The sequence below is a fragment of the Oncorhynchus masou genome, chromosome 6 (genome assembly GCF_036934945.1).
Source record: "Oncorhynchus masou masou isolate Uvic2021 chromosome 6, UVic_Omas_1.1, whole genome shotgun sequence".
Classification (NCBI taxonomy): domain Eukaryota; kingdom Metazoa; phylum Chordata; class Actinopteri; order Salmoniformes; family Salmonidae; genus Oncorhynchus; species Oncorhynchus masou.
In genome coordinates this window covers 25,289,260-25,315,520 of record NC_088217.1, presented here as the reverse complement: position 1 = coordinate 25,315,520, position 26,261 = coordinate 25,289,260, and the positions used below count along the sequence as shown (strand labels likewise).

The 26,261-nt window shown below is 40.8% G+C and overlaps 1 protein-coding gene across 6 annotated transcripts in view; it reads right to left on the bottom strand.

Annotated features, from left to right (window-relative positions):
- Positions 1–63: 63 nt before the first annotated feature.
- The window catches only part of LOC135541738 (serine/arginine-rich splicing factor 3-like), a 26,427-nt gene continuing 229 nt past the window's right edge, over positions 64–26,261 (bottom strand). Inside the window, exons 1-7 of one of the 6 annotated variants that reach the window (XM_064968069.1) lie at positions 12,793–12,811; positions 7,323–7,378; positions 6,931–7,141; positions 6,673–6,819; positions 5,042–5,080; positions 632–718; positions 64–488 (exon numbers count right to left, since the gene is read on the bottom strand). In XM_064968069.1, the coding sequence (XP_064824141.1) occupies positions 461–488; positions 632–718; positions 5,042–5,080; positions 6,673–6,819; positions 6,931–7,141; positions 7,323–7,329 (519 nt within the window). In that variant the 5' untranslated portion in view covers positions 7,330–7,378; positions 12,793–12,811 and the 3' untranslated portion in view covers positions 64–460. Of the gene's footprint in view, positions 489–631; positions 719–5,041; positions 6,159–6,672; positions 6,820–6,930; positions 7,142–7,322; positions 7,379–7,765; positions 7,875–8,343; positions 8,363–12,792; positions 12,812–26,261 lie in introns of those variants that run through there. The other 5 variants (XM_064968070.1, XM_064968067.1, XR_010455988.1 and 2 more) reach the window with 5 other exon arrangements.

Sequence of the window (26,261 nt, the reverse complement as noted above, 5' to 3'; positions counted from 1 at the left end):
TATCTCCCATCCAAGAAGTGTCACAATCAAAATTCTACATCGTTCAAAAATGTATGCCCAGTGAAACGTTACCAAATGTTTAATTCAATCACTTCAAACAGTTTAACAGAAACAAATAAAGTAGTTATGTTATTCCCACATTGACAGATACTCCCCATATTTAGGCTGGACTGAATGTTCAAAACCAACTCCTGCCCCTATTGGACAATGTGTAAGGTGTAGTTGGACAGTAAGTCAGTCATCTGTATGTTTAAACAAGTGAAAGACATTTGGTAGAATAAAGACAGTAATTTGAACTATACAGCTTTCAAAAACAGTTGTTTCACAGATGGACAGACATGGCTGTCTCACCTAAACAAATCTAAAAAGGTTAATCATTTAAAAATGAAATGCACTCATCCAGAACCTGATTCTATACAAGACATACTCAGGTTTGGACTGAGTTCAGACTGTCAGACACTCACTTTCTCTCAGCGGTCCTGGAGCGGCTGAAAAATTAATCAAATAAAAAGTTGTCAGAAACAAGAATAATTCACACAATGCATTACTACAATCTATAGGCCTAAAAAAATACAAGCATATATTAGGAAGACGCATGTCAATACACAGACGCCAGTGAACACGCATTTACCTCCGAGACCTTGAGAAGGATCTTGAAGGTTTATGGTTCCTGTCTCTGGAGATAGACCTCTCTCTTCTTCGGTCTCTTGACAGAGACCTAGAGAAGAACAAGTTAGTGTTTCCAATGTACTGACATGTATTCAGATATCTCGCAGGATTATTACATTTGAAATACTGTCACTTGAAACTAGACAGCCCCAATTAGTATCAACAATGTGAGAACCATGTGTACTAAGAGTGTAACGGTACACGTAGTGAGGAAGCTCAGTCAACCCGAATACAGAAAATAAACACTGCATTGTAGGCCTATGCACCTCGAGTAAATATCTATGGCTTATGTTAACTAGACCCTATGGGGCTTCCCAAGCTGCGCAGCGGTATAAGGCACTGCATCGCAGTACTTGAAGCATCACTACAGACCTGGGTTTGATCCCAGGATGTCACAACTGTGAGTCCCATAGGGCAGCACACAATTGCCCAGCGTCGTCCGGGTTAGGGGAGGGTTTGGCCAGGGGTGGGCATTACTTGGCTCATTGCGCTCTAGCTACTCCTTGTCAGCCTAGAGGCACCCGGCCCGCCACTTCAGTCATCAGCTGAACTGTGTTTTCTGCGACACATTGGTGCGGCTGGCTTCCGGGTTAAGCAAGCATGTGTTAAGCACGGTTTGGCGGGTCATGTTTCGGAGAACGCATGGTTCGACCGTCGCCTCTCCTGAGCCCGTTGGGGAATTGCAGCAATGAGACAAGATAGTAATTGGATAAGGCCAGACGGATTACCAGGACGTGTACTGCGAGCATGCGCTGACCAACTGGCAAGTGTCTTCACTGATATTTTCAACCTTTCCCTGTCCGAGTCTAATACCAACATGTTTTAAGCAGACCACAATAGTCCTTGTGCCCAAGAACACTAAGGTAACCTGCCTAAATGACTACCGACCCGTAGCACTCACGTCTGTAGCCATGAAGTGCTTTGAAAGGCTGGTCATGGCTCACGTCAACACCATTATCCCAGAAACCCACTCCAATTTGCATACCACCCCAACAGATCCACAGAATAGTGCAATAGAGATTTGTCCAGGTGGGAAAGGGCAGTGTGGATACAAAGGAACACCTATGTTAGAATGCTATTCATTGACTACAGCTCAGCATTCAACACCACAGTACACTCAAAGCGCAGCAATAAGCTAAGGACTAAACACCTCCCTCTGCAACTGGATCCTAGACTTCCTGACGGGCCACCCCCAGGTGGTAAGGGTAGGCAACACCACATCTGCCACGCTGATCCTCACCACAGGGGCCACTCAGGGGTGCGTGCTCAGTCCCTTCCTATACGCCCTGTTCACCCACAACTGCACAGCCAGGCACGACTCCAACACAAGTTTTCCGATGACAACAATGAGACAGCCTATAGGGAGGTGGTCAGAGACCTGGTCGTGTGGTTCCAGGACAACAACAACAACCTCTCCCTCAACATGATCAAGATAAAATGAGATGATTGTGGACTACAGGAAAAGGAGGACCGAGCACACACCCAATCATCAACAGGGCTGTAGTGGAGCAGGTTGAGAGCGTCAAGTTCCTTTGTATCCACAGCAACAAACTAACATGGTCCAAGCACACCAAGACAGTCGTGAAGAACCTATTCCCTTCCAGGAGACTGAAAAGATTTGGCATGGGTCCTCAGATACTAAAAAGGTTCTACAGCTGCACCATCTAGAGCATCCTGACTGGTTGAGTCACTGATTGCTATGGCAACTGCTCGGCCTCCGACCGCAAGGCACAACAGACGGTAGTGCGTACGGCCCAGTTCATCACTGGAGCCAAGCTTCCTGCCATCCAGAACATCTACAGCAGGCGGTATCAGAGGAAGGCCCTAAAAATTGTCAAAGACCCCAGCCACCCTAGTCATAGACTGCACAGCAAGCAGTACAGTATGGAATATCTACATAGGCGTAGAGGCCCATTATCAGCAACCATCACTCATGTGTTCCAATGGCACGGTGTGTTAGCTAACCCTAGTTTATCATTTTAAAAGGCTAATCGATCATTAGAAAATTGCAAAAGGGTTATGTTAGCACAGTTGAGCTGATTAAAGAAGCAATAAAACTGGCCTTTAGACTAGTTGAGTATCTGGAGAATCAGCATTTGTAGGTTCGATTACTGGCTCAAAATGTCCAGAAACAAAATAACTTTCTTCTAAAACTGTAAATGAGAACTTGTTCTCAACTGGCCTACCTGGTGAAAAATAAATAAAAAATATATATATATGATCAATTTGATGTAATTTTATTGGACAAATTGTGCCTTTCTTTCAAAAACAAGGACATTTCTAAGTGACCCCAAACTTTTGAACGGTTGTGTACATATTACCTCAATTACGTTGACTAACAGTTGCCCCCGCACATTGTACTGGTGCGCCCTTTATATAGTCTCACTATTGTTATTTTTCTGTAGCTCTTTAACTACTTGTTACTTTTATTTCTTATTTGTACTTTTTAAACGGCATTGTTGGTTCGGGGCCTGTAAGTACAGTTGAAATCGGTAGTTTACACACTTAAGTTGGAGACATTTAAAACTCGTTTCTCAACCACAACACAAATTTCTTGTTAACAAACTATAGTTTTGGCAAGTCAGTTAGTACAACTACTTTGTGCATGACAGAAGTAATTTTCCCAACAATTGTTTACAGACAGATTATTTCACTGTATCACAATTCCAGTGGGAGAGCAGTTTACATACATTAAGTTGACGGTGCCTTTAAACAACTTGGGAAATTCCAGAAAATTATGGCTTTAGAAGCTGGTATTTCAAGGCCTACCTTCAAACTCAGTGCCTCTTTGCTTGACATCAAAGGAAAAACCAAAAGAAATCAGCCAAGACCCCAGAAAAAAAAATGGTAGACCTCCACAAGTCTGGTTCATCCTTGGGAGCAATTTCCAAACGCCTGAAGGTACCACATTCCTCTGTACAAACAATAGTATGCAAGTATAAACACCATGGGACCACGCAGCCATCATACAGCTCAGGAAGGAGACACGTTCTGTCTCCTAGAGATGAACGTACTTTGATGCGAAAAGTGCAAATCAATCCCAGAACAACAGCAAAGGACCTTGTGAAGATGGTGGAGGAAACGGGTGCAAAAGTATCTATATCCACAGTAAAACGAGTCCTATATCGACATAACCTGAAAGGCCGCTCAGCAAGGAAGAAGCCACTGCTCCAAAACCGCAATAAAGCCTGACTACCGTTTGCAACTGCACGTGGGGAAAAAGATTGTACTTTGGTCTGATAGAACTGTCTGGCCATAATGGCCATTGTTATGTTTGGAGGAAAAAGCCAAAGAACACCATCCCAACCATGAAGCACGGGGTGTCAGCATCATGTTGTGGGGGTGCTTTGCTGCAGGAGGGACTGGTGCACTTCACAAAATAAATGGCATCATGAGACAGGAAAATTATGTGGATATATTGGAGCAACATCAAGACATCAGTCAGGAAGTTAAAGCTTGGTCGCAAATGGGTCTTCCAAATGGACAATCACCCCAAACATACTTCCAAAGTTGTGGCAAAATGGCTTAAGAACAACAAAGTCACGGTATTGGAGTGGCCATCACAAAGCCCTGACCTCAATCCAATACATTTGTGGGCAGAACTGAAAGAGTGTGCGAGCAAGGATGCCTTCAAACCTGACTCAGTTACACCAGCTCTGTCAGGAGGAATGGGCCAAAATTCCCCCAACTTATTGCGGGAAGCTTGTGGAAGGCTACCTGAAACATTTGACCCAAATTAAACAATTTAAAGGCAATGCTAACAAATACTAATTGAGTTAATGTAGACTTCTGACCAACCGGGAATGTGATTAAAGAAAAAAGCTGAAATAAATACTATTATTCTAACAGTTCACATTCTTAAAATGAAGTGGTGATCCTAACAGACCTAAGACAGGGGATTTTTACTAGGGTTAAATGTCAGGAATTGTGAAAAACCGAGTTTAAAATGTAGTTGTCTAAGGTGTATGTAAAACTTCCGACTTCAACTGTAAGAATTTCATTGTAAGTCTACCCCTGTTGTATTCGGCGCATGTTACTAATACAATTTGATTTATTTTAGTTGTGAGTACTGGGTTGGTATTCCTGATTGTGCTTTCATCAGGCATTACAGGACTCATGATCATGCCCTTAAATAAGAAATAGCAGCACTATTAAATAAACATTTACTACAGAAACTGTTGGCATTTAATTTTTCCGCTTTACCGAAACAGAACCGTGAACCCATGGGTTTGGTGTACTGTTAAACCCCTAATCTATACTGGACTAATCTACTATTGGGTACAGATATGTTTATATGTGTGAGGAAAACTATAGTTAGTTACCACAACACTGATTACATTGTAGGCTGGGGTAAAGAGACACTTAGGCTCACCTGCTGCGACTGCGGCTGAAGCTCCTCCTCCTAGGAGAGCTGGAGGTGGATGGAGCAGGAAAAACATTTAATACAGTGCATAAAGGCATTACCTCCAATCAAATATGGCATTCCTTATCCCTGAAGAAACACCATTCCAATCATTTAACAATACCACACAGCCTTCCTCTTTCTGCAGACAGATCAGAATAGGACATCCTCTCTGCACCCCTGCTAGAGGACAGAATGCTTGGACAATCAAGCGAGGTCAAAATAAGACCTCTTATAAAACCAAGTGAGAATGAATTAGAGAGAACATTTTTAAGTACAGGTATGCAGACTTAAGCTACATACTGTACTGTTTTGTTGCATAGATGGACATAGGGCACATTACCAATATTGGACCTCATACAGTTCATGCTAACCAGGGCAACTCCAAGACCACAGAACTTTTGAGTTTAAGGATAAAAGCTTTTCATTTATGATCTATGGGAGGGGGATTCAAGATTCTTATTATTGTACTCACAAGTTGATGTTCGAAACTAAATTCAAATGACAATTTCCATGACTGCCAATTTCATACCATCAAGCAGCTGTAAAACCAAACCTGTGGTAAGCATGACACTACAAAAAGCAGGAGAAAAGGAACTTACTATTTTTTCAGGTTTGGACACAAGATAGAAATGACGCAAGGAAGCCAGACTGATGGCGAGGGAGGTAGAATTTGCAGAGAGGATTTGCCACAAGTTGCAAGTGTTGGAGATATGAAGTTGGTTGGCTGGAGGGGTACAGTAGTTGTAGAGTTTCCCTGTCTTTTTGGGGTTAGCCGAGGGCTGCTGTGCTGCTTGTAGGTAGTTGTGTTGATAATTGGGGAAAGGAGTTAAAAATCGCTGATTGGTCGGAATTGTGAGGTGGGCTGTGACGATGCCGATCGGGTTAAGGTTGGAGGAGGCTGAGAGCTGCATGCTCAGGAACCAATAGGCTGGAACATGACTGGCCATGCCTGGGTCATGTGACACGGCACCAGCCAAGCTGATTGGGTGGGGCACGGTGCTGGCGCTGGTCAGTGGTCACATGATGCTGTAAGAGGACTAGTTGACTGTCTGAGAGGGTGGTGAGAAGAGGGATGGTGATGACTCTGCAACGGGGTTTATTTTTATTAATATAGATAGAAAAAAATCAAACTGAGAAAAGTGAAACAAAACCAACATCCATATAGTAATCAAATGATCAAACAAGTGCCCCCTTTATTGAAATTTGTTCCAATTATCTAAAATGTAATTTCGAAAATGTATTGCCTAGATCTAAACAAATGATAACTGAATTAAGCCTTTCAAAATCACCTAAATTGTCAAATTGTTAAAAGGGGACCCAATCCCTGTGATGAGTAAATTGACATTTCTCAGCTCTGATTGTGTCCATAGTAAAAAAAAAGTTCTAACGTATCACAGCACTAACGAACCTACAGTGCAGGATTGTGTGTTAGGTCCAAGTGTTTAAATTGAAATTATAGTACATATGGAACAGTTGGAAGTGAGGGAGATGTGATGGAAGGGCTTGGGGTTGACTGGCAAGGTAGGTGATTAACACTTGTAGGACTACATGTTAAAAGTGGGTGAGAATAAGTGTAGGTGAGAGGTGATGTATTATACCGGCGTCTGACAGGCGGGCTCCCACGGCGCCTGCTGCTGTAGTCTTCACGTCCAGTGCGACGGCTCCAGGAGGGAGGAGGTCCACGGCTCCTTGAGCGTTTCTCCCCATTGGACAATTCAACTCTCACTCTGCAGCCACACAGCGTCCTATTCACATGGAGCAATAGCAGAATCACAAGTTAAACTGGAATACTCTTTCAATGTTTGTGTCATGAGCTATGACCCAAATAATCAAGTGAATATCCCCTTGAGGCCTACCGTCCATCCAGTTCTCTCACAGCATCGGTTGCATCTCTGGGATCCTCAAACTCGACAAAGGCAAAGCCTGGGGGGTTCCTGGCCACCCACACACTCCGCAAAGGGCCATAGTACCCAAACGCCCTTTCCAACTCAGTCTTGTTTCCACTGTTGCCCAAGTTCCCTACATACACCTTGCAATCCAGAGGACAATCTCTGAGATGAGCAGGTTCTGAGAGTGAAAGGTTAAAGAGGAACATTAAATAATCTAGATGATCCAGTCATGCACAATTACATTAATTAATATATTATGAAATCCATATATCGTGATTTGTGACAACGCTGTTAGTGCCAAGCAGTTATTTTCATTTTCAGATCAGACCGGAAAAGACGATGGATGCATAGCTAATTACCTCCCATCTCGACGGATCTTGGTTTCCTTTGAAGAGCTGACGAAATAATAAATAAACTGGAACAAAAGAGGGAGTCTTGATTAGTTAGCTAGGTACCGGACAAATTATAGTGCTTAGCCAACGTTAAATAATATTAACATTACGTTTCGACCTTGCTACTTTGCTAAAAAAAAGTGCATGGTTACATGCATTTAATAATTACAGACAGTAAAAAAAACAAAAAAACAACACTTTATTAATTGTATCACTCTAGTTAGTCAATGATTTTCAGTTTGTTTCCATTAGTTAGCAGCCACATTAGCCGTGGAGGAGCATTAGGGTTAGCAAGCTAGCTAGCTGGCTTTTGTTGACGGTTCAATTTAACTGAAGATAAAATAGTTTACAGTGCATGTTACTAAATCTTAACTTGTTTTCATTAACAGTTCCATGAATCTAAATGTTACCAGTTATGTATTGGCCAAAGTCTCTGATTACAGCTCCGAAGAATATTTGCTAGCAGCAGAAGAAGTCCACAAGGCGTTCGAAAATGGCGTTGACCGGAAATAAATAATCTTACTAGCCAGTTTGTGGCATAAATATTAGAGAAAGGCCTCACCCAGCAGACTGTCGACCAATCGCGTTGACGTTGTCATGCTTCGTCACGCGGTTTCTAAACAAATCGTCACGTAATCCCTTCTCAATGTAAGGGAATGAACACCTGCCCGTTTTCCTCAAAATTACGTACTGTCACGATTCCAAAGCTATATGATAGTACAGAGAACGAGTTAATTATCTCACATGTCGGAAAATATGTGTAATGTTGTACTTCTTGTTGACAAAATGCATACTAATGTTGGGTTTTCGAGCGAGCGCCCAATTGACTCCCATTCACTACTTGAAGGAGAGCTTTCTTTGCCTCATAGTCGCCCAAAATGTACTATCAATTCAAGGGCTTTATTGGCATGGGAAACAAATGTTAACATTGCGAAGCAAGTGAAGTAGGTAATAAACAATAAAAATGAACAGTAAACATTACACTCACAGAAGTTCCAAAAGAATAAAGACATTTCAAATGTCATATGTATATATACACATCATATTTGACGATGCATGAGCAACGTACATAATGGAGTTTTCCCATTTCCTCAAAAGTATATCTGCTGGGGTTTAGTAAAGAAAGTGCTCTACCCCTAGCCTATCGCCGTCTACTGGAGTGGAGGAGTATGGCTATACCGTCTCTGGTATGACGACATGAACAAGTATTTTTTTCTTCAATAAAAAGCGGTGTAGAGAGACCAATGATGTATACTGAGCAAAAATTGTAACGCGACATGTAAAGTGTTGGTCCCATGTTTCATCAGCTGAAATGAAATATCCCATAAATGTTCCAAATGCACAAAAAGCTTATTTCTCTAAAATGTTGTGCACAAATTTGTTTACATCCATGTTGGTAAGCATTTAACATTTACCAAGGTAATCCATCTACCTGACAGGTGTGGCATATTACGAAGTTGATTAAACAACATGATCATAACACAGATACACCTTGTGCTGGGGACCAAAAAACTACATTTTGTCACACAACACAATGCCACAGATGGCTCAAGTTTTAAGGGACCGTGCAATTGGCATGCTGACTGCAGGAATGTCCACCAGAGTGGTTTCCAGAGAATTGAATGTTCATTTCTCTACCATAAGCCACCTCCAACGTCATTTTAGGGAATTTGGCAATATGTCCAACTGGCCTCACAACCACATGTAACCATGCCAGCACAATTGACTGATTTCCTTCTATTACAGGGTATGTTATGTAGAATACATTAGTATTGTTGATCCAGCATTTATGACAGGGTTTCCCAAACTCGGTCCTGCAATTTATGCTTTGGCCACAAATACGAGTATGGGATGAGTCAACAGCATTATTTGGGTATGAGTTAACAGAATATGGATTTTTAAAAGTGCGATTTTCACTGAACAGTTATTTTAACACAGTAATATGAGATTATATTTGATAATGCAAATTATAAACCGGGTAGTTTGGGTCCTGGATGTTGATTGGCAGAAACAGCATTTCAGCCATGTGTATATCAGACAATATATATCTGGTATGACCCAACAATACTTGTTAACTTTTCTATGTATGTTGGTAACCAGTTTATAATAGCAATAAGGCACCTTGGGGGTTTGTGGTATATGGCCAATAAACGACCAAGTGAGTGCACACATAGTGGGTACCATACTGGCAATAAATTGTATCTACTTTCACACCTGAATGCAATTAAATGTTTACATAGGAAACACTGCAATGTTTTCTCAGAGGAACTAAGCCTCACACCAAAAGGCCTTTCTCAATTTACAATGTAATGGCTATAAAATAGAACAAGGCAACCATAAACATGTCATCCCCCACGAATGATGGAGCCAATTAGTGACAATTATTCTAATTTATGATGGGTGGATTAATGAGAGAGAGAAAAAAACAATCAAGTGTTGTTGTTACTATAATTCCACCCTTGATCCAATTAGTGTAATTTTATAAATGCCGGATGTTGACAGCAAGAAGCATCATTCATCCACGATTCATCAATATGGGAAAACAGGGCAGGATATATCCTTGTTCAAAGTTTGGTGGGGGACAAAAGGTCAACTTTGCAGAAAATCTAATGTTCAGAGTTTATAGGTCCTTATGGGAAAGTTGTTTCTCATGAGGGACTCCATTTGCTGTATGTACAACATGTAATGACTGTAGCTCAAACGGGACAGGCGATACGCTTGTTCAAAGTCTGGAATTTAAGTTGATTACTATAGACGCCCCTTGGGCCAATCAGTGTAATTTTGTAAATGCAGAATCTCGATGGCAAGACGCATCATTCAACCAAGTTTTGTCAAAATTGGGTCAGCAGTGTCTTAGATATAACTTGTGACAGATGTATAAACATATGGCCAGAGACAGATCCATAGTATCCCTCCCGATGTCATCATGTGGTATTATCAGGAGTCATGGAATCCCAACAAGCGTCACCACTTGTAGCCTATAGGCTTTGGTTAAGTTCAGACTGTTTGACCTAGTTTCTAATTACAAACATTCCTCTGTCTTTGCCTTCCAATAAAACATACTCCCTTTCTTCTTTTCACTCATCCCCCTCTCCTACAGCCAGGTCCCTCTGTCTAACTTATTTAAACCACAAACATGGTGCTTAGCTTTGCCCTATTCATTAAAAAAAAGGGCTTAGTAGTTGACTCTGGCCCCCAGCTCAGAGCTCTAAGCTTTGAGATAATATCTAACGGAATGTATGAATTAGAATACAGCGAGGTTCAACCAGACGACTTCCATGTTCCTCAACTATCACCCTCTGACCCCCGGAGGCCAAAAGTCCACAGCTAAAAAGGATTAGGACAGGAGATTAAATTTATGTTGTTGCATAACACACATGCCTCGCTAACAAACAAAGAGCATTATGTTGCTCAGCTTTTATTTTGTTGCGGTGTTCATGTTTGAGTGAGAGTGAACGAGGCAACTTTTCTCACACTATGGGCTAACAAAATCCAACCAAATGTCTTGTGTCTGTGGTTCAAATGTTTTGTTGTTTTCGTTGTTGTTGCTCTTCTTCGCCTGTGACACAGAATTCTCTTTTAGCTTAAATAAAACATCTTGTTTTTTTCTTCCGACCACGCAGGGCAGTGTTTTTCAATCAGATTAGTGCAGCACATTCTGTTCTGTTTCACTTCCTGATGACTCGGTATCCTTGCATGAACCCGCCCTCGTACTTGCAGTTACAACACACACACACACCCACACACGCACACACAGACACACTCTCTCTCTCTTTCTGATAATAGTGGCATTGAATTCTAGAGTCTGTTTGGAGGAGAATATATATTATTTTCAGAACAAGTACTGTTTTTCCGGAAGATAAGCAAAATGATAGTTCAGCAATAATACAATAATTCCTTAAAATCTAAAAAATAAGTATAATTACACTTTTGTATAAATACATATACTGCCGATCAAAAGTTTGGGGTCACTTAGACATTTCCTTGTTTTTGAAAGAAAAACAATTTTTTTGTCCATGAAAATAACATCAAATTTATCAGATATACAGTGTAGACATTGTTAATGTTGTAAATGACTATTGTAGGTGGAAACGGCTGACATTTTATGGAATATCTACATAGGTGTACGACAAACGTGGTGACATATTGGCCATATAAGACTAACCCCCAAGGTGTCACGCCCTGACCTTAGAGATCTTTATTATTCTCTATGTTTGGTTAGGTCAGGGTGTGACTCGGGTGGGAAATTCTATGTCTTCTGTTTCTTTGTTTTTGGCCGAGTGTGGTTCCGAATCAGAGGCAGCTGTCTATCGTTGTTTCTGATTGGGGATCATACTTAGGCAGCCCTTTTTCCCACCATTAGGTTGTGGGATCTTGTTTTCTGTTTAGTGGCTGAGCCTGACAGAACTGTGCGCTTTCGTTTTTTTGACTTTGTTATTTTGTTTGGTGTCATCAATAAAGTTAAGATGTACGTCTACCACGCTGAGCCTTGGTCTCCTACCAACGAGAGCTGTTACACGAGGTGCCTTATTGCTATTATAAACTGGTTACCAACATAAATAGAAAAGTTAACAAGTATTGTTCAACTTTTGAACGGTAGTGTATATATTCACAATTGCACAGACTAAAAAATACAAAAAGCTGTGTTGGGAAAAAACAACCGAACACCCCAGAACAAAGTCATTTTTTGGAATGAGTTCTGGTGAGCAATGCGCAATGTCACCATTTGTGTATAGGTGTAGTGTTAGTAACCTTTATTTAACTAGGCAAGTCAGTTAAGAACAAATTCTTATTTACAATGACGGCCTACCCCGGCCAAACCCAGACAATGATGGGCCAATTGTGAGCCGCCCTATGGGACTCGCCAGTTGTGATACAGCCTGGATACCTAGGAAACTAAACCAGCAGTAGGCATTGCAAAACAAAAACAAAAACAGGACAGGGGAAATAAAGCACTTTATTGGACTGACTGACTAATGCCCTGACTCCTTTTACCTGAGGGATATGAAACAGATCAAGTATATCCCTTAGAATGAGGCTTTCCTGATGTTACCTAGTCCAGTAAATTGTTGAATGTGTCCTAGTAGAGCAACAGAATATGATCATGCTCGATTAACTTACTTTCCAACATATGAAGAGACAGTGACTATGATGGATGGGAAAAACTTGCAGGAATAGTGCCAGAGGATTATGATTAATACTCATAATAAATTATATCAAACTTTTTATTTCTTTTTAATCAGAAATCTGAATGTGCTCATTATAGGATAGCATGTAGCCTAGTGGTTCCTCATGAAACTAGAACAATAAAAAAATATTTTCACTAAATGTAATCCTTTGGTGGAAGGATTGTCAACATATATTTGATATTATATATTAAAGCATAATTGAGAAATAATGAATTGAAGATGGAATATTTGTGAGATTTTGGCCTTACCCATGCCTTCTTTAATAGCTCAGAATCCCCCATACGATTGTCAAACTTTTGCCTGCCGACAGTATTAGCACCTCTGCAGTTTCCGCAGTCAATCTATTTTGTGTTCACACAGCAAAGACCTCTGAAGTCATCAGCCACTCAGCCTTGTTAATATACTCCAAACCAGAAGGTGGCAGTAGCGTTGTTTGGCAATTGCATGTCTGTGTGTGTTGCTTAGTTTATGGTCTGTTGCTATTTTGTTGAAAGCCCTTATTGATACTAGCCAGATGGCCACAGCTAGGGCTGTTATGGTGACCTTATTACTGCTACACCAGCAGTCAGGAGTCATGACCGCAGTCAAATTCCACGTGACCATTCGGTCACGGTAACTAAGCTTCTCCAAAACTGTGCTCTGATGCCTCTGAAGGTCATTAGTAGACTACCAAACTTGCTAACGGCCAGTCACCAATGATCACTCTGACATCAATGCAAATACAATCGAAAATCTAATCAAAATCTTCATGAGAGCCATGGCATTCAGAGTTTGAGTGGAATAGGATTGCACCTGTTGTGCAGTGAAAGCCAGCTCCTCATAGCTGGTTGATGCATGTAATAAATAAGTGCAACATTTATATAGGCTATGCTATGCAATTGCGTGAGAAAACAGTTTTGATGACCTCTATCGAAAAGAGGAGGATCCCATGAACTTTCTATAGGCTAGGCCTATAGAGGAGCCTACTGATTAGCATGAAAATTAACCGTGGGAAAATAGTCCTCCATTTGCTATTCAAGTGCATATAGAAGGCATGTTTTTTTTACCCCTGTTCTGACAGGTGTATGATACTGGCACATTCTAAATCAAAACTAATTTCACACATATTATTTAGTATATGCAAATACAAGACAGTGCTAATCATAGTCGCATGCATCATGTAGCTTAACCCATAGGCCTACAGTTGAAGTCGGAAGATTACATACACTTAGGTTGGAGACATTAAAACTCGTTTTTCAACCACTCCACAAATTTCTTGTTAACAAACTATAGTTTTGGCAAGTCGGTTAGGACATTTACTTTGTGTAATTTGTTCAACAATCATTTACAGACCGATTATTTCACTTACAATTCACTATCACAATTCCAGTGGGTCAGATGTTTACATACTGTCACGCCCTGACCTTAGTTATCTTTGTTTTCTTTAGTATTTTGGTTAGGTCAGGCTTTGACGAGGGTGGTTTGTTAGTATTTGTATGTCTAGGATTTTTGTAAGTCCAGGTGTTTATATGTCTATGGTTGCCTGAATTGGTTCTCAACAGTGGCAGCTGTTTATCGTTGTCTCTGATTGGGGACCATATTTAGGTAGCCATATTCCTTGGGTATTTTGTGGGTTCTTGGTCTATGTTTAGTTGCTTGTCTGCGTCATGGTAAGTTTTGATAGTTTGTTCAGTGGTCTTTCTTTTATTATAGAAGAATGTACGCTTACTACGCTGTGTACTTGGTCTCCTCTATACACCAAGCGTGACACATACACTAAGTTGACTGTGCCTTTAAACAGCTTGGAAAATTCCAGAAAATTATGTAATGGCTTTAGAAGTTTCTGATAGGCTAATTGACATAATTGGAGTCAATTGGAGGTGTACCTGTGGATGTATTTTAAGGCCTACCTTCAAACTCATTGCATATTTGCTTGACATCATGGGAAAATCAAAGTAAATCAGCCAAGACCCCGTAAAAAAAATTGTAGACCTCCAAGTCTGGTTCAACCTTGGGAGCAATATCCAAACGCCTGCAGGTGACACGTTCATCTGTACAAACAATAGTACGCAAGTATAAACACCATGAGACCACGCTGCCGTCATACAGCTCAGGAAGGAGGCGCGTTATGTCTCCTAGAGATGAACGTACTGTCTGACTCTTCTCTGTATACATCAATAATGTTGCTCTTGCTGCTGGTGATTCTCGAATCAACCTCTACGCAGACGACACCATTCTGTATACCTCTGGACCTTCTTTGGACACTGTTAACTAACCTACAGTTGAGTTTCAATGCCATACAACTCTCCTCCCATGGCCTCCAATTGCTCTTTAATGCAAGTAAAACTAAATGCATGCTATTCAACCGATCGCTGCCCGCACCTGCCTGCCTGTCCAGCATCACTACTCTGGACGGTTCTGACTTAGAATATGTGGACAACTACAAATACCGAGGTGTCTGGTTAGACTGTAAACTTTCCTTCCAGACTCGCATTAAGCATCTCCAGGCTTTCTTTAATAAATCTAGAATCGGCTTCCTATTTTGTAACAAAGTATTCTTCACTCATGCTGCCAAACATACCCTCGTAAAACTGACCAGCCTACTGTTCCTCGACTTTGGCGACGTCATTTACAAAACAGCTTCAAACGCTCTACTCAACAAAGTGGATGCAGTCTATCACAGTGCCATCTGTTTTGTAACCAAAGCCCCATATACTACCCACCACTGCGACCTGTACGCTCTCGTTGGCTGGCCCTCGCTTCATACTCGCCGCCAAACCCACTGGCTCCAGGTCATCTACAAGTCTCTGCTAGGTAAAGCCCCGCCTTATCTCAGCTCACTGGTCACCATAGCAGCACCCATCTGTAGCACGCGCTCCAGCAGGTATATCTCATTGGTCACCCCCAAAGCCAATTCTTCCTTTGGCTGCCTTGCCTTCCAGTTCTCTGCTGCCAATGACTGGAACAAACTGCAAAAATCACTGAAGCTGGAGACTCACTTTCTCCTGACTCTGAAAAACACCAAAAGAAGGATGCCCAGGGTACCTGCTCATCTGCGTGAACGTGCATGCTTAGGCATGCTGCAAGGAGGCATGAGGACTGCAGATGTGGCCAGGGCAATACATTGCAATGTCTGTACTGTGAGATGCCTTAGACAGCTCTACAGGGAGACAGGACGGACAGCTGATCGTCCTTGCAGCAGCAGACCACGTGTAACAACACAGGATCTGTACGTCCGAACATCACACCCGCGGGACAGGTACAGGATGGCAACAACAACTGCCAGAGTTACACCAGGAATGCACAATCCCTCCATCAGTGTTGACTGTCTGCAATAGGCTGAGAGAGACTGGACTGAGGGCTTGTAGGCCTATTGTAAGGCAAGTCCTCCCCAGACAGCACCAGCAACAACGTCGTCTATGGGCACAAACCTACTGTTGCTGGACCAGACAGGACTGGCAAAAAGTACTCTTCACCTACGACTCGCGGTTTTGTCTCACAAGGTGTGACGGTCGGATTTGTGTTTATCATCGAAGGAATGAGCTTTACACCGAGGCCTGTACTCTAGAGCGGGATCGATTTGGAGGTGGAGGGTCTGTCATGGTCTGGTGTGATGTGCCACAGCATCATCGGACTAAGCTTCTCAATGCAATCTCAATGCTGCGCGTTACAGGGAAGACATCCTCCTCTGACTTCATCTGTATATATTCAGATCATGTGACCACTTAGATTGCACACAGGTGGACTTTATTTAACTAATTATGTGACTTCTGAAGGTAATTGGTTGCACCAGATCTTATTTAGTGGCTTCATAGCAGAGGGGGTGAATACACATGCACGCACCACTTTTCTTTTTTTCCTTCTTTTTTGTTGTTGAAAGAAGTTGTTTTTTTTCATTTCACTTCACCAATTTGGACTATTTTGTGTATGTCCATTTACATGAAATCCAAATAAAAATTATTTAAAATACAGGTTGTAATGCAACAAAATAGGAAAAACGCCAAGGGGAATGAATACTTTTGCAAGGCACTGTAGCTTATATATTTGACATATATTTAGCCTTTATATTTCATCCATACTGAGGCCTAGGTCTATATGGCCTATGCCATAGCCTAAACGTATGTTTTGGGCTAACCTCCTCATCATTGTTTCAATTTTCCTAAATGCTGATAAGCAGGACTCCAGGGATCAACAAATTATCAGTCTAATATGGAAAAATGAGAATCAATCACTATGTTCCTCAAGTATTATAACAACATGTCTTAACCAATGTTTTAAAAACATATGTCTTATAGATTAATTGCCTTACATCTTTTAGGAAAACCCACAGAATAGAGCCCATTACCAGAGAGAACTCCAATACATTATTAGAAGTGAAATCAGTAGGCTGTTTGAGGAACTACAGAATGACCTGTGATTCAACTGTAACTGGCAGAGGACATTTGTTGCTAGTTTATACTGCATGTATGTCATGTAGGTAAATTATAGTGTATATCATGTCAGGTGTTTCTCAACTAGGCTATATAATCCAAATAAACATAAAAATATCAGGTGTGATTTAAAGGTATATATCACCTTCATAATTTGTGAATCTTGTATTTGGGAGTTAAAAAAAGTATGGTCCTGCCAATATTTAGTGTGCCAAAATCAACTCCAGTTCTCAGTGAAATAGGAAGTTGAGGATGTGTATATTGTCTAAGTATAGGATTCCAGTTGCTATAATCCACAGGCAGTTCTTTGTTTGCCCCGGGGCACTCTGAACAAGAACGTTTCCAATTGAATTCGGACCCGCAGCCACTTCGAAAAATAAATTCATAGTATAGTTTCTGTGATGGTTTACAAAGGGAGGAAAATGGCACCTCACTATACTATGAATTGATATGCCTAAAGCTAAATAACATACCTCCCTGCTTTCAAGTAACAGTTGAACAACAATAGAAATCAAAACTGGGTGGTGTTCAGAGATAGGTGGGAGGGGTTGAGTGGAGCTGAAGGATGGGACTAAAAACAAACAAAAGTCTGTGTACTGTGTAAAGTGTAAAGTACTGTGTCCATAAAATGTATATTGTATGTGTAACCTGGAAGTAGAAGCCTAAGTGTTGTTGTCTATTAGCTTACTCCAATTAGGGGAGGGGTGGCAGGGTTAGGGGTAAAAAATAATAAAGTAAAACAAAATAAAAATATATATATATTAAAAAAAAATATATATATATGGGGTATTGGAAATGATGCAGACAATTACATTGAAGGAAGCCACAATCTTTTTGCAATATTCAAGGTGATCTACCACCCTAAAAAAGTGTACATCACTTGAGAGTGAAATTCTTGCACGAGATAATGCTGTAAGGCCTCACACCCCTGACGTTGCCAAAGGTCAATGAGCTGCTATCCTGCTGCTTGGAGTTTAGCCTACATACACATCACTTTCCCTATCAGATTCATGTCATGGGAATTTTAGAAAATACAAAATAACACACAGTAATTCCCATACATGACAAATTGACCCTTTCATAAGAGTTTTGTTTCACTTTGTAACCATTGGCCTGTTAATCACATTACATTGTAATTTGAATATGATGTAGTTACTGTGTTATTCGTGCTAATAGTGCTATTTAACCTCAATACACAATTCAGCAATGCCAGTGCAATTTAGCTTAATTCTACACTGGTTGTGACGAAAGCCAGTAGTGTAGTGGAGGGTATGCGCAGGTATACGCGGTATACCCACTTACTTTTCCATGGGCATTGTGTATACTCACTTCTTAATCTCCACTGATACGTACCAAAATAGTGTAGTGGAAGTATAGGCAGTTTCAATTAATACATCTGGATGAACAGATCAGAATGTTTAGCTTAAAATGTTGATAAACTATTTCTTCACATTTTAAGTGCAGCAATGTACAGACAGCGGTAGGTCTTTGTGTGAATGTTCCAAAATGCAACAACTATCATGGCTAGGATAATGCCTTTGGCTGCTAGACAATGAAATAAAGTTGAAAGAAAATCAGTAGAACAGGAGAAAGCGTATGAGTAAGTCTTTATAAAAATAACTGCCACCATGTTGCTATGGTGGGATTTTGGCTATAGGCTACTTTCAAGTAAGGTAAGACATGCCTCAAAATGTGAAGTAAAATGCCCAGGTTTCAAGCAATTAAGGAATAGATGCTAATGGTAGGCCTAACCATCTCCTGGTAGATTGAAAGGCTTTCCCAAAAATCGTCTCTATTAAATGTTAACTAAAGTAGCTACAAAGTGGCCCATGCCTACCCGTCAGAATGATAACATGATTATTTGCATCAATCCAGTAGCCATTTATTTTTGCAAACTCCATCTCATGGTCTACAGAAACACTGCTAACCAAACAGTGCTAGAAAGGATGCTCCAGAGTGGCGCAGCGGTCTAAGGCACCACATCTCAGTGCTCTAGGTGTCACTACAGACACTCTGGTTCAAATCCAGGCTGTGATTGGGAGTCCCATAGGGTGGCGCATAATTGGCCCAGCGTCGTCCCGGTTTGTCTGGTGTAGGCCGTCATTGTAAATAAGAATTTACAGTGCCTTGCAAAAGTATTCATCCTCCTGTGTGTTTTTTTCCTATTTTGTTGCATTACAACCTGTAATTTAAATGGATTTTAATTTGGATTTCATGTAACGGACATACACAAAATAGTCCAAATTGGTGAAGTGAAATTCAAAAAATTACTTGTTTAAAAAAAATATAAAAATAACAGAAAAGTGGTGCGTGCATATATATGTATTCACCCCTTTGCTCGGAAGCTAAATAATAATCTGGTGCAACCAATTACCTTCAGAAGTCACAATTAGTTAGATTGCACACAGGTGGACTTTATTTAAGTCTCATATGATCTTAATATATACAGATGAAGTCGGAAGTTTACATACACTTAGGTTGGAGTCATTAAAACTCATTTTTCAACCACTCCACAAATTTCTTATTAAACTATAGTTTTGGCAAGTCGGTTAGGACATCTACTTTGTGCAATTTTTCCAACAATTGTTTACAGGCAGATTATTTCACTTATAATTCACTATCACAATTCCAGTTGGTCAGAAGTTTACATACACTAAGTTGACTGTGCCTTTAAACAGCTTGGAAAATTCCATAAAATGATGTCATGCCTTTTAGAAGCTTCTTATAGGCTAATTGACATAATTTGTGTCAATTGGAGATGTACCTGTGGATGTATTTCAAGGCCTACCTTCAAACTCAGTGCCTCTTCGCTTAACATCATCGGAAAATCAAAATAAATCAGCTAAGACCTCAGAAAAATATTGTAGACCTCCACAAGTCTGGTTGATCCTTGGGAGCAATTTCCACATGCCTGAAGGTACCACGTTCATCTGTACCAACAATAGTACGCAAGTATAAACACCATGGGACCACGTAGCCGCCATACAGCTCAGGAAGGAGGCGCGTTCTGTCTCCTAGAGATGAATGTACTTTGGTGCGGAAAGTGCAAATCAATCCCAGAACAACAGCAAAGGACCTTGTGAAGATGCTGTGGGAAACGGGTACAAAAGTATCTATATCCACAGTAAAACAAGTCCTACATCGACATAATCTGAAAGGCTGCTCAGCAAGGAAGAAGCCACTGCTCCAAAACCACCATAAAAAAGCCAGACTACAGGTTGCAACTGCACATGGGGACAAAGATCTGACTTTTTGGAGAAATGTCCTCTGGTCTGATGAAACAAAAATAGAACTGTCTGGCCATAATGACCATCGTTATTGTTTGGAGGAAAAAGGGGGAGGCTTGCAAGCCAAAGAAAACCATCCCAACTTTGAAGCACGAGGGTGGCAGCATCATGTTGTGAGGGTGCTTTGCTGCAGGAGGGACTGGTGCACTTCACAAAATAGATGGCATCATGAGACAGGAAAATTATGTGGATATATTAAAGCAACATCTCAAGACATCAGTCAGGAAGTTAAAGCGTGGTCGCAAATGGGTCTTCCAAATGAACAATCACCCCTAGCATACTTCCAAAGTTGTGGCAAAATGGCTTAAGGACAACAAAGTCAAGGTATTGGAGTGGCCATCACAAAGCCCTGACCTCAATCCTATAGGACATTTGTGGGCAGAACTGAAAAAGCGTGTGCGAGCAAGGAGGGCGACAAATTATCAAATTATACAAATTCTCCAAAAATGTATTTTAATTCCAGGTTGTAAGACAACAAAATATGACAAATGCCAAGGGGGTGAATACTTTCACAAGCCACTGTAATTACAGTGCATTTGGGAAAAGCAAATTGTGTTACGTTACAGCCTTATTGTAAAATAGATTAAATATATTTTTGTTCCTCATCAATCTACACTGTTACGACTTCTATAAATGGTGCGATGGAGGAGTCAAACGCAGAGAGCAGGTAATATCGTACGTGAATCTATTTATTCCCATGACAGCGGAGAGATGGACATGCCAACACTAAGGCGTATGAAACCACCCGTCCAAAATACATAGGACTAAAACTGTCCGGAAAATAATGAGATCACACTTATACACCAACACCAAAATAACAGAGAACAATCCCGCACAAATACTCAGCGGCCTAGTGCCCTTAAATAGCCTACAAACAAACACTAACTCAAAACAGGTGTACCCAATTAAACCCAATAAACAGAAACAAACGGAAAGGGAATCGATGGCAGCTAATAGGCCGGCGACGCCGAGCGCCGCCCGAACAGGAAGAGGCACCATCTTCGGCGAGATTCGTGACATACACACAATATGCCATAATGACAAAGCGAAAATAAGTTTGTAGAATTAAAAAAGAAATGTATTCAAAATAAACAACAGAAATACATTATTTACATACAGTACCCGTCAAAAGTTTGAACACACCTACTCATTCAAGGTTTTTCTTTATGTTTGCTATTTTCTACATTGTAGAATAATAGTGAAGACATCAAAACTATAAAATAACACATATGGAATCATGTAGTAACCAAAAACGTGTTCAACAAATAAAAATACATTTTATAATTTAGATCCTTCAAAACAGTCACCCATTGCCTTGATGACAGCTTTGCACACTCTTGGCATTCTCTCAACCAGCTTTACCTGGTCTTGAAGGTGTTCCCACATATGCTGAGCACTTGTTGGCTGTTTATCCTTCTCTCTGCAGTCAAACCATCTCAATTGGGTTGAGGTTGGGTGATTGCGGATGCCAGGATATCTGATGCAGCACTCAATCACTCTCCTTCTTGGTCAAATAGCCCTTACACAGCCTGGAGGTGTGTTGAGTCATTGTCCTGTTGAAAAACAAGTGATAGTCCCATTGGGATGGGATGGCGTATTGCTGCAGAATGCTGTTGTAGCCATACTGGTTAAGTGTGCCTTGAATTTGAAATAAATCACAGACAGTGTCACCAGCAAAGCACCTCCACATTATAACTCCCCCTCCATGCTTCACGGTGGGAATCATACATGCAGAGATCATCTGTTCACCTACTCTGCATCTCACAAAGATACACAAAGATACTTCTGGTTGCAGAAATTCGACCATGAAGGCCTGTTTCACGCAGTCTCCTCTGAACAGTTGATGTTGAGATGTGTCTGTGCAGAGATATTACTTGAACTCTGCATTTATTTGGCTGCATTTATTTGGGCTGCAATCTGAAGTGCAGTTAACTCTAATGAACTTATCCTCTGCAGCAGAGGTAACTCTGGGTCTTCCTTTCCTGTTGCGGTCCTCATGAGAGCCAGTTTCATCATAGCGCTTGATGTTTTTTGCGACTGCAGTTGAAGAAACTTTCAAAGTTCTTGAAATTTTCCAGATTGACTGACCTTCATGTCTTAAAGTAAATGATGGACTGTCCATTTCTCTTTGCTTTTTTGAGCTGTCACTGCCATAATATGTATTTGATCTTTTACCAAATAGGACTATCTTCTGTATACCACCCTTACCTTGTCACAACACAACTGATTGGCTCAAACACATTAAGAAGGAAAGACATTCCACAAATTAACTTTAAACAAGGCACACCTGTTAATTGAAATGCATTCCAGGTGACTACCTCATGAAGCTGGTTGAGAGAATATGAAGATGTGTTATTTCATTGTTTTGATTAGTGATGCACCGAAATTACATTTTTGGCCGATACCGATATCCGACATTTTCTTTGCCAAATAAAACAATACCGATATTTAAAATATTTGCAGCCTTTTTGGCATTCTAGTATAATTAAATAGTTAACACACACACACACATGTACGCAGCGTTCTAAGGCACTGCATCACAGTGCACGAGGCATCACTACAGTCCTTGGTTCGAATCCAGGCTGTTTCACATCCGGCTGTGATTGGGAGTCCCATAGGGAAATTTTCCAGATTGACTGACCTTCATGTCTTAAAGTAATGATGGACTGTCATTTCTCCTTGTTTATTTGAGATGTTTTTGCCGTAATATGGACTTGGTATTTTACCAAATAGGTCTATCGTCTGTATACAACCCCTACCTTGTCACAACACAACTGACTGGCTCAAACGCATTAAGAAGGAAAGAAATTCCACAAATAAAACTTTAACAAGGCACACCTATCAAAGCACAAGGCAAGACCCACATTCAGACACAGTTTGCAGATGGTTGGAGTCTTACAATGTTTTTTAATCCAAAGGGGTAGGCAAGAGAATGGTCATGGACAGGCAAAAAGGTCAAAACCAGAACACAGTCGAGAGTGGCGGACAGGCTCTCGTGGTCAAGGCAGGCAGAATGGTCAGGCAGGCGGGTACAACTAGAAACTAGCAAGGGTCAAAACCGGGAGGACTAAAAAGGAGAATGCAAAAAGCAGGAAAAGGGAATAAATGCTGGTTTACTTGGAATCATACAAGACGAACTGGCACAAAGAGGCAGCAAACACAGGGATAAATACACTGGGGAAAATAAGCGACACCAGGAGGGGTTGGAGACAATCACAAGAACAGGTGAAACAGATCAGGGCGTGACGACACCTGTTCATTGAAATGCATTCTAGGTGACTACCTCCATGAAGCTGGCTGAGAGAATGCCAAAAGTGTGCCTAGGTGTCATCAAGGAAAAGGGTGGCTTCTTTGAATAATCTCAAATATAAAATGTATTTTGATTTGTTAAACACTTTGTTACTCCATGATTCCATATTTGCTATTTCATAGTTTTGATGTCTTCACTACTATTCTACAATGTAGAAAATAGTACAAATAAAGCAAAACCCTTGAAAGAGTAGATGTGTCCAAACTTTTGACTGGTACCGTAAGTATTCAGACCCTTTGCTATGAGTGTCGAAATTGAGCTCAGGTGCATCCTTTTTCCATTGATCACCCATGAGATGTTTCTACAACTTGATTGGAGTCCACCTGTGGTAAATTCAATTGATTGGACATGATTTGGAAAGGCACACACCTGTCTATATAAGGTTCCACATTTTACAGTTCATGTCAGAGCAAAAACCAATCCATGAGGTCAAAGGAATTGTCCGTAGAGCTCTGAGACAGGATTGTGTCAAGGCACAGATCTGGGGAAGGGTACCAAGACTCTTCCTAGAGCTGTCTGCCCGGCCAAACTGAGCAATCGCGGGAGAATGGCCTTGGTCAGGAAGGTGACCAAGAACCAGATGGTTACTCTGACAGAGCTCTGGAGTTCCTCTGTGGAGATGGAAGAACCTTTCAGAAGGACAACCATCTCTGCAGCACTCCACCAATCAGGCCTTTATGGTAGAGTGGCCAGACGGAAGCCACTCCTTAGTAAAAGGCACATGACAGCCCGCTTGGAGTTTGCCAAAAGGCACGTATTGACTCTCAGACCATGAGAAACAAGATTATCTGGTCTAATGAAACCAAGTTTGAACTCTTTGGCCTGAATGCCAAGCGTCACGTCTGGAGGAAACCTGGCACCGTCCCTATGTTGAAGCATGGTGGTGGCAGCATCATGCTGTGGGGAAGTTTTTCAGCTGCAAAAAAATGGGAGACTAGTCAGGATCGAGGGAAAGATTAACAGAGAAAAGTACAGAGAGATCCTTAATGAAAACCTGCTCCAGAGTGCTCAGGACCTCAGACTGGGGCGAAGGTTCACCTTTCAACAGGACAACGACCCTAAGTACACAGCCAAGACAACGCAGGAGTGGCTTCGGGACAAGTCTCTGAATGTCCTTCAGTGTCCCAGCCAGAGCCCGGAATTGAACCCGATCGAACATCTCTGGAGAGACCTGAAAATGGCTGTGCATCCAACCTGACAGACCTTGAGAGGATCTGCAGAGACAAATGTGAGAAACTCCCCAAATACAGGTGTGCCAAGCTTGTAGCATCATACCCAAGAAGACTCAAAGCTGTAATCGCTGCCAATGGTGCTTCAACAAAGTACTGAGTAAACGGTCTGAATACTTATGTAAATGTGATATTTCAGGTTTATTTTTTGCTTTGTCATTGTTTTTGCTTTGTCATTATGGGGTATTGTCTGTAGATTGATAAGGGGAAAACAACTATTTAATCAATTTTAGAATAATGCTGTACATAAAAAATGTGGAAAAAGCCAAGGTGTCTCTGTACTTTCTGAATGCACTGTATGCACTGTATAGGTTAAATCCCCCCAAGTATTGAAAGGTTGTTCACACAGGCCTACCTGAAATAGATACATATATATATACTGCATGTAATTGAGTAGGTATTCATTGACGAGAACCAAAGTTAATGTACACAACACAGGGAACACAGTGACATCTACTGATCCAATTTCCAACTTGGCACTTATGAGGTACTTGATGGAATATATCATAAACTAACATAACAGAATTGTCCTGCTCATTGAGGACTTGGTCTACTTCCAAAAACAGATGTATATGTCAGTCTCCTTGTACAACACAGAAGGAAGTGTAAATATAGATGTTATTCACACTCATGGCTGATCAAGTGTAATAGCTTAAGAACTTATGTTGTTGATAGTTAATTTGCATTTAATGCATTGCATTTAGTATGTATAATGTGTAACAATGTGTAATTGTATCCATTTCATAGGCTATTACAGTAGGCTTATACTACACGTAATCCTTACTGATGACAACCTATAGGATTGGTGGTATTTTGTGACCTGAAAGCTTAAGTAACATACATCATGTCCCTGAGAGAGCTATTGAGCATGATTTGATAGCGTCAATGTGTATCCTTGAAATATCAGAAAAACATCAACAACATACACTAGCATAAAGGCCTAGTTTTTAGCCTAGGTCCTATAACATATTGTGCATTAGGCTACACCACACTTGGTAAAGCTGCCAATCTTGGTTTATGAAACAAAAATAGGACTATATGATTGGAGCACTGAGGTAAACTAACTAGAAACGTTATATATTGTTCATATATTATTCATATTTTGGTACATTTGATTGTTATTAGTCCAAAACATGGTCTACACAAAGGCCCTTGATTATGAGGCCTAAATATATGACTGGATTCTGCTTTGTAAAAAATACAAAAATAAAATGAGTCTAAAAAGAAACCCCCCAAATACATTTTCAATCTGTCGAATTTTATAATAAATGTCTCATGTGCTTGATTAATCGAATTAATTGTGGCTGACATTCAATGCTCCAAATAGCCTGCTTGTTGTTATGATGATTAAGATGTGAAAATGACTATGTAAATATGATTCACCCCCCAAAAATATTTAATTTAGCCAACATAGCAAATTGAATGACATTTAATTCCACATCTCATTATTAACCTAGGCAGCCAGTATGTTACTTGATAAAT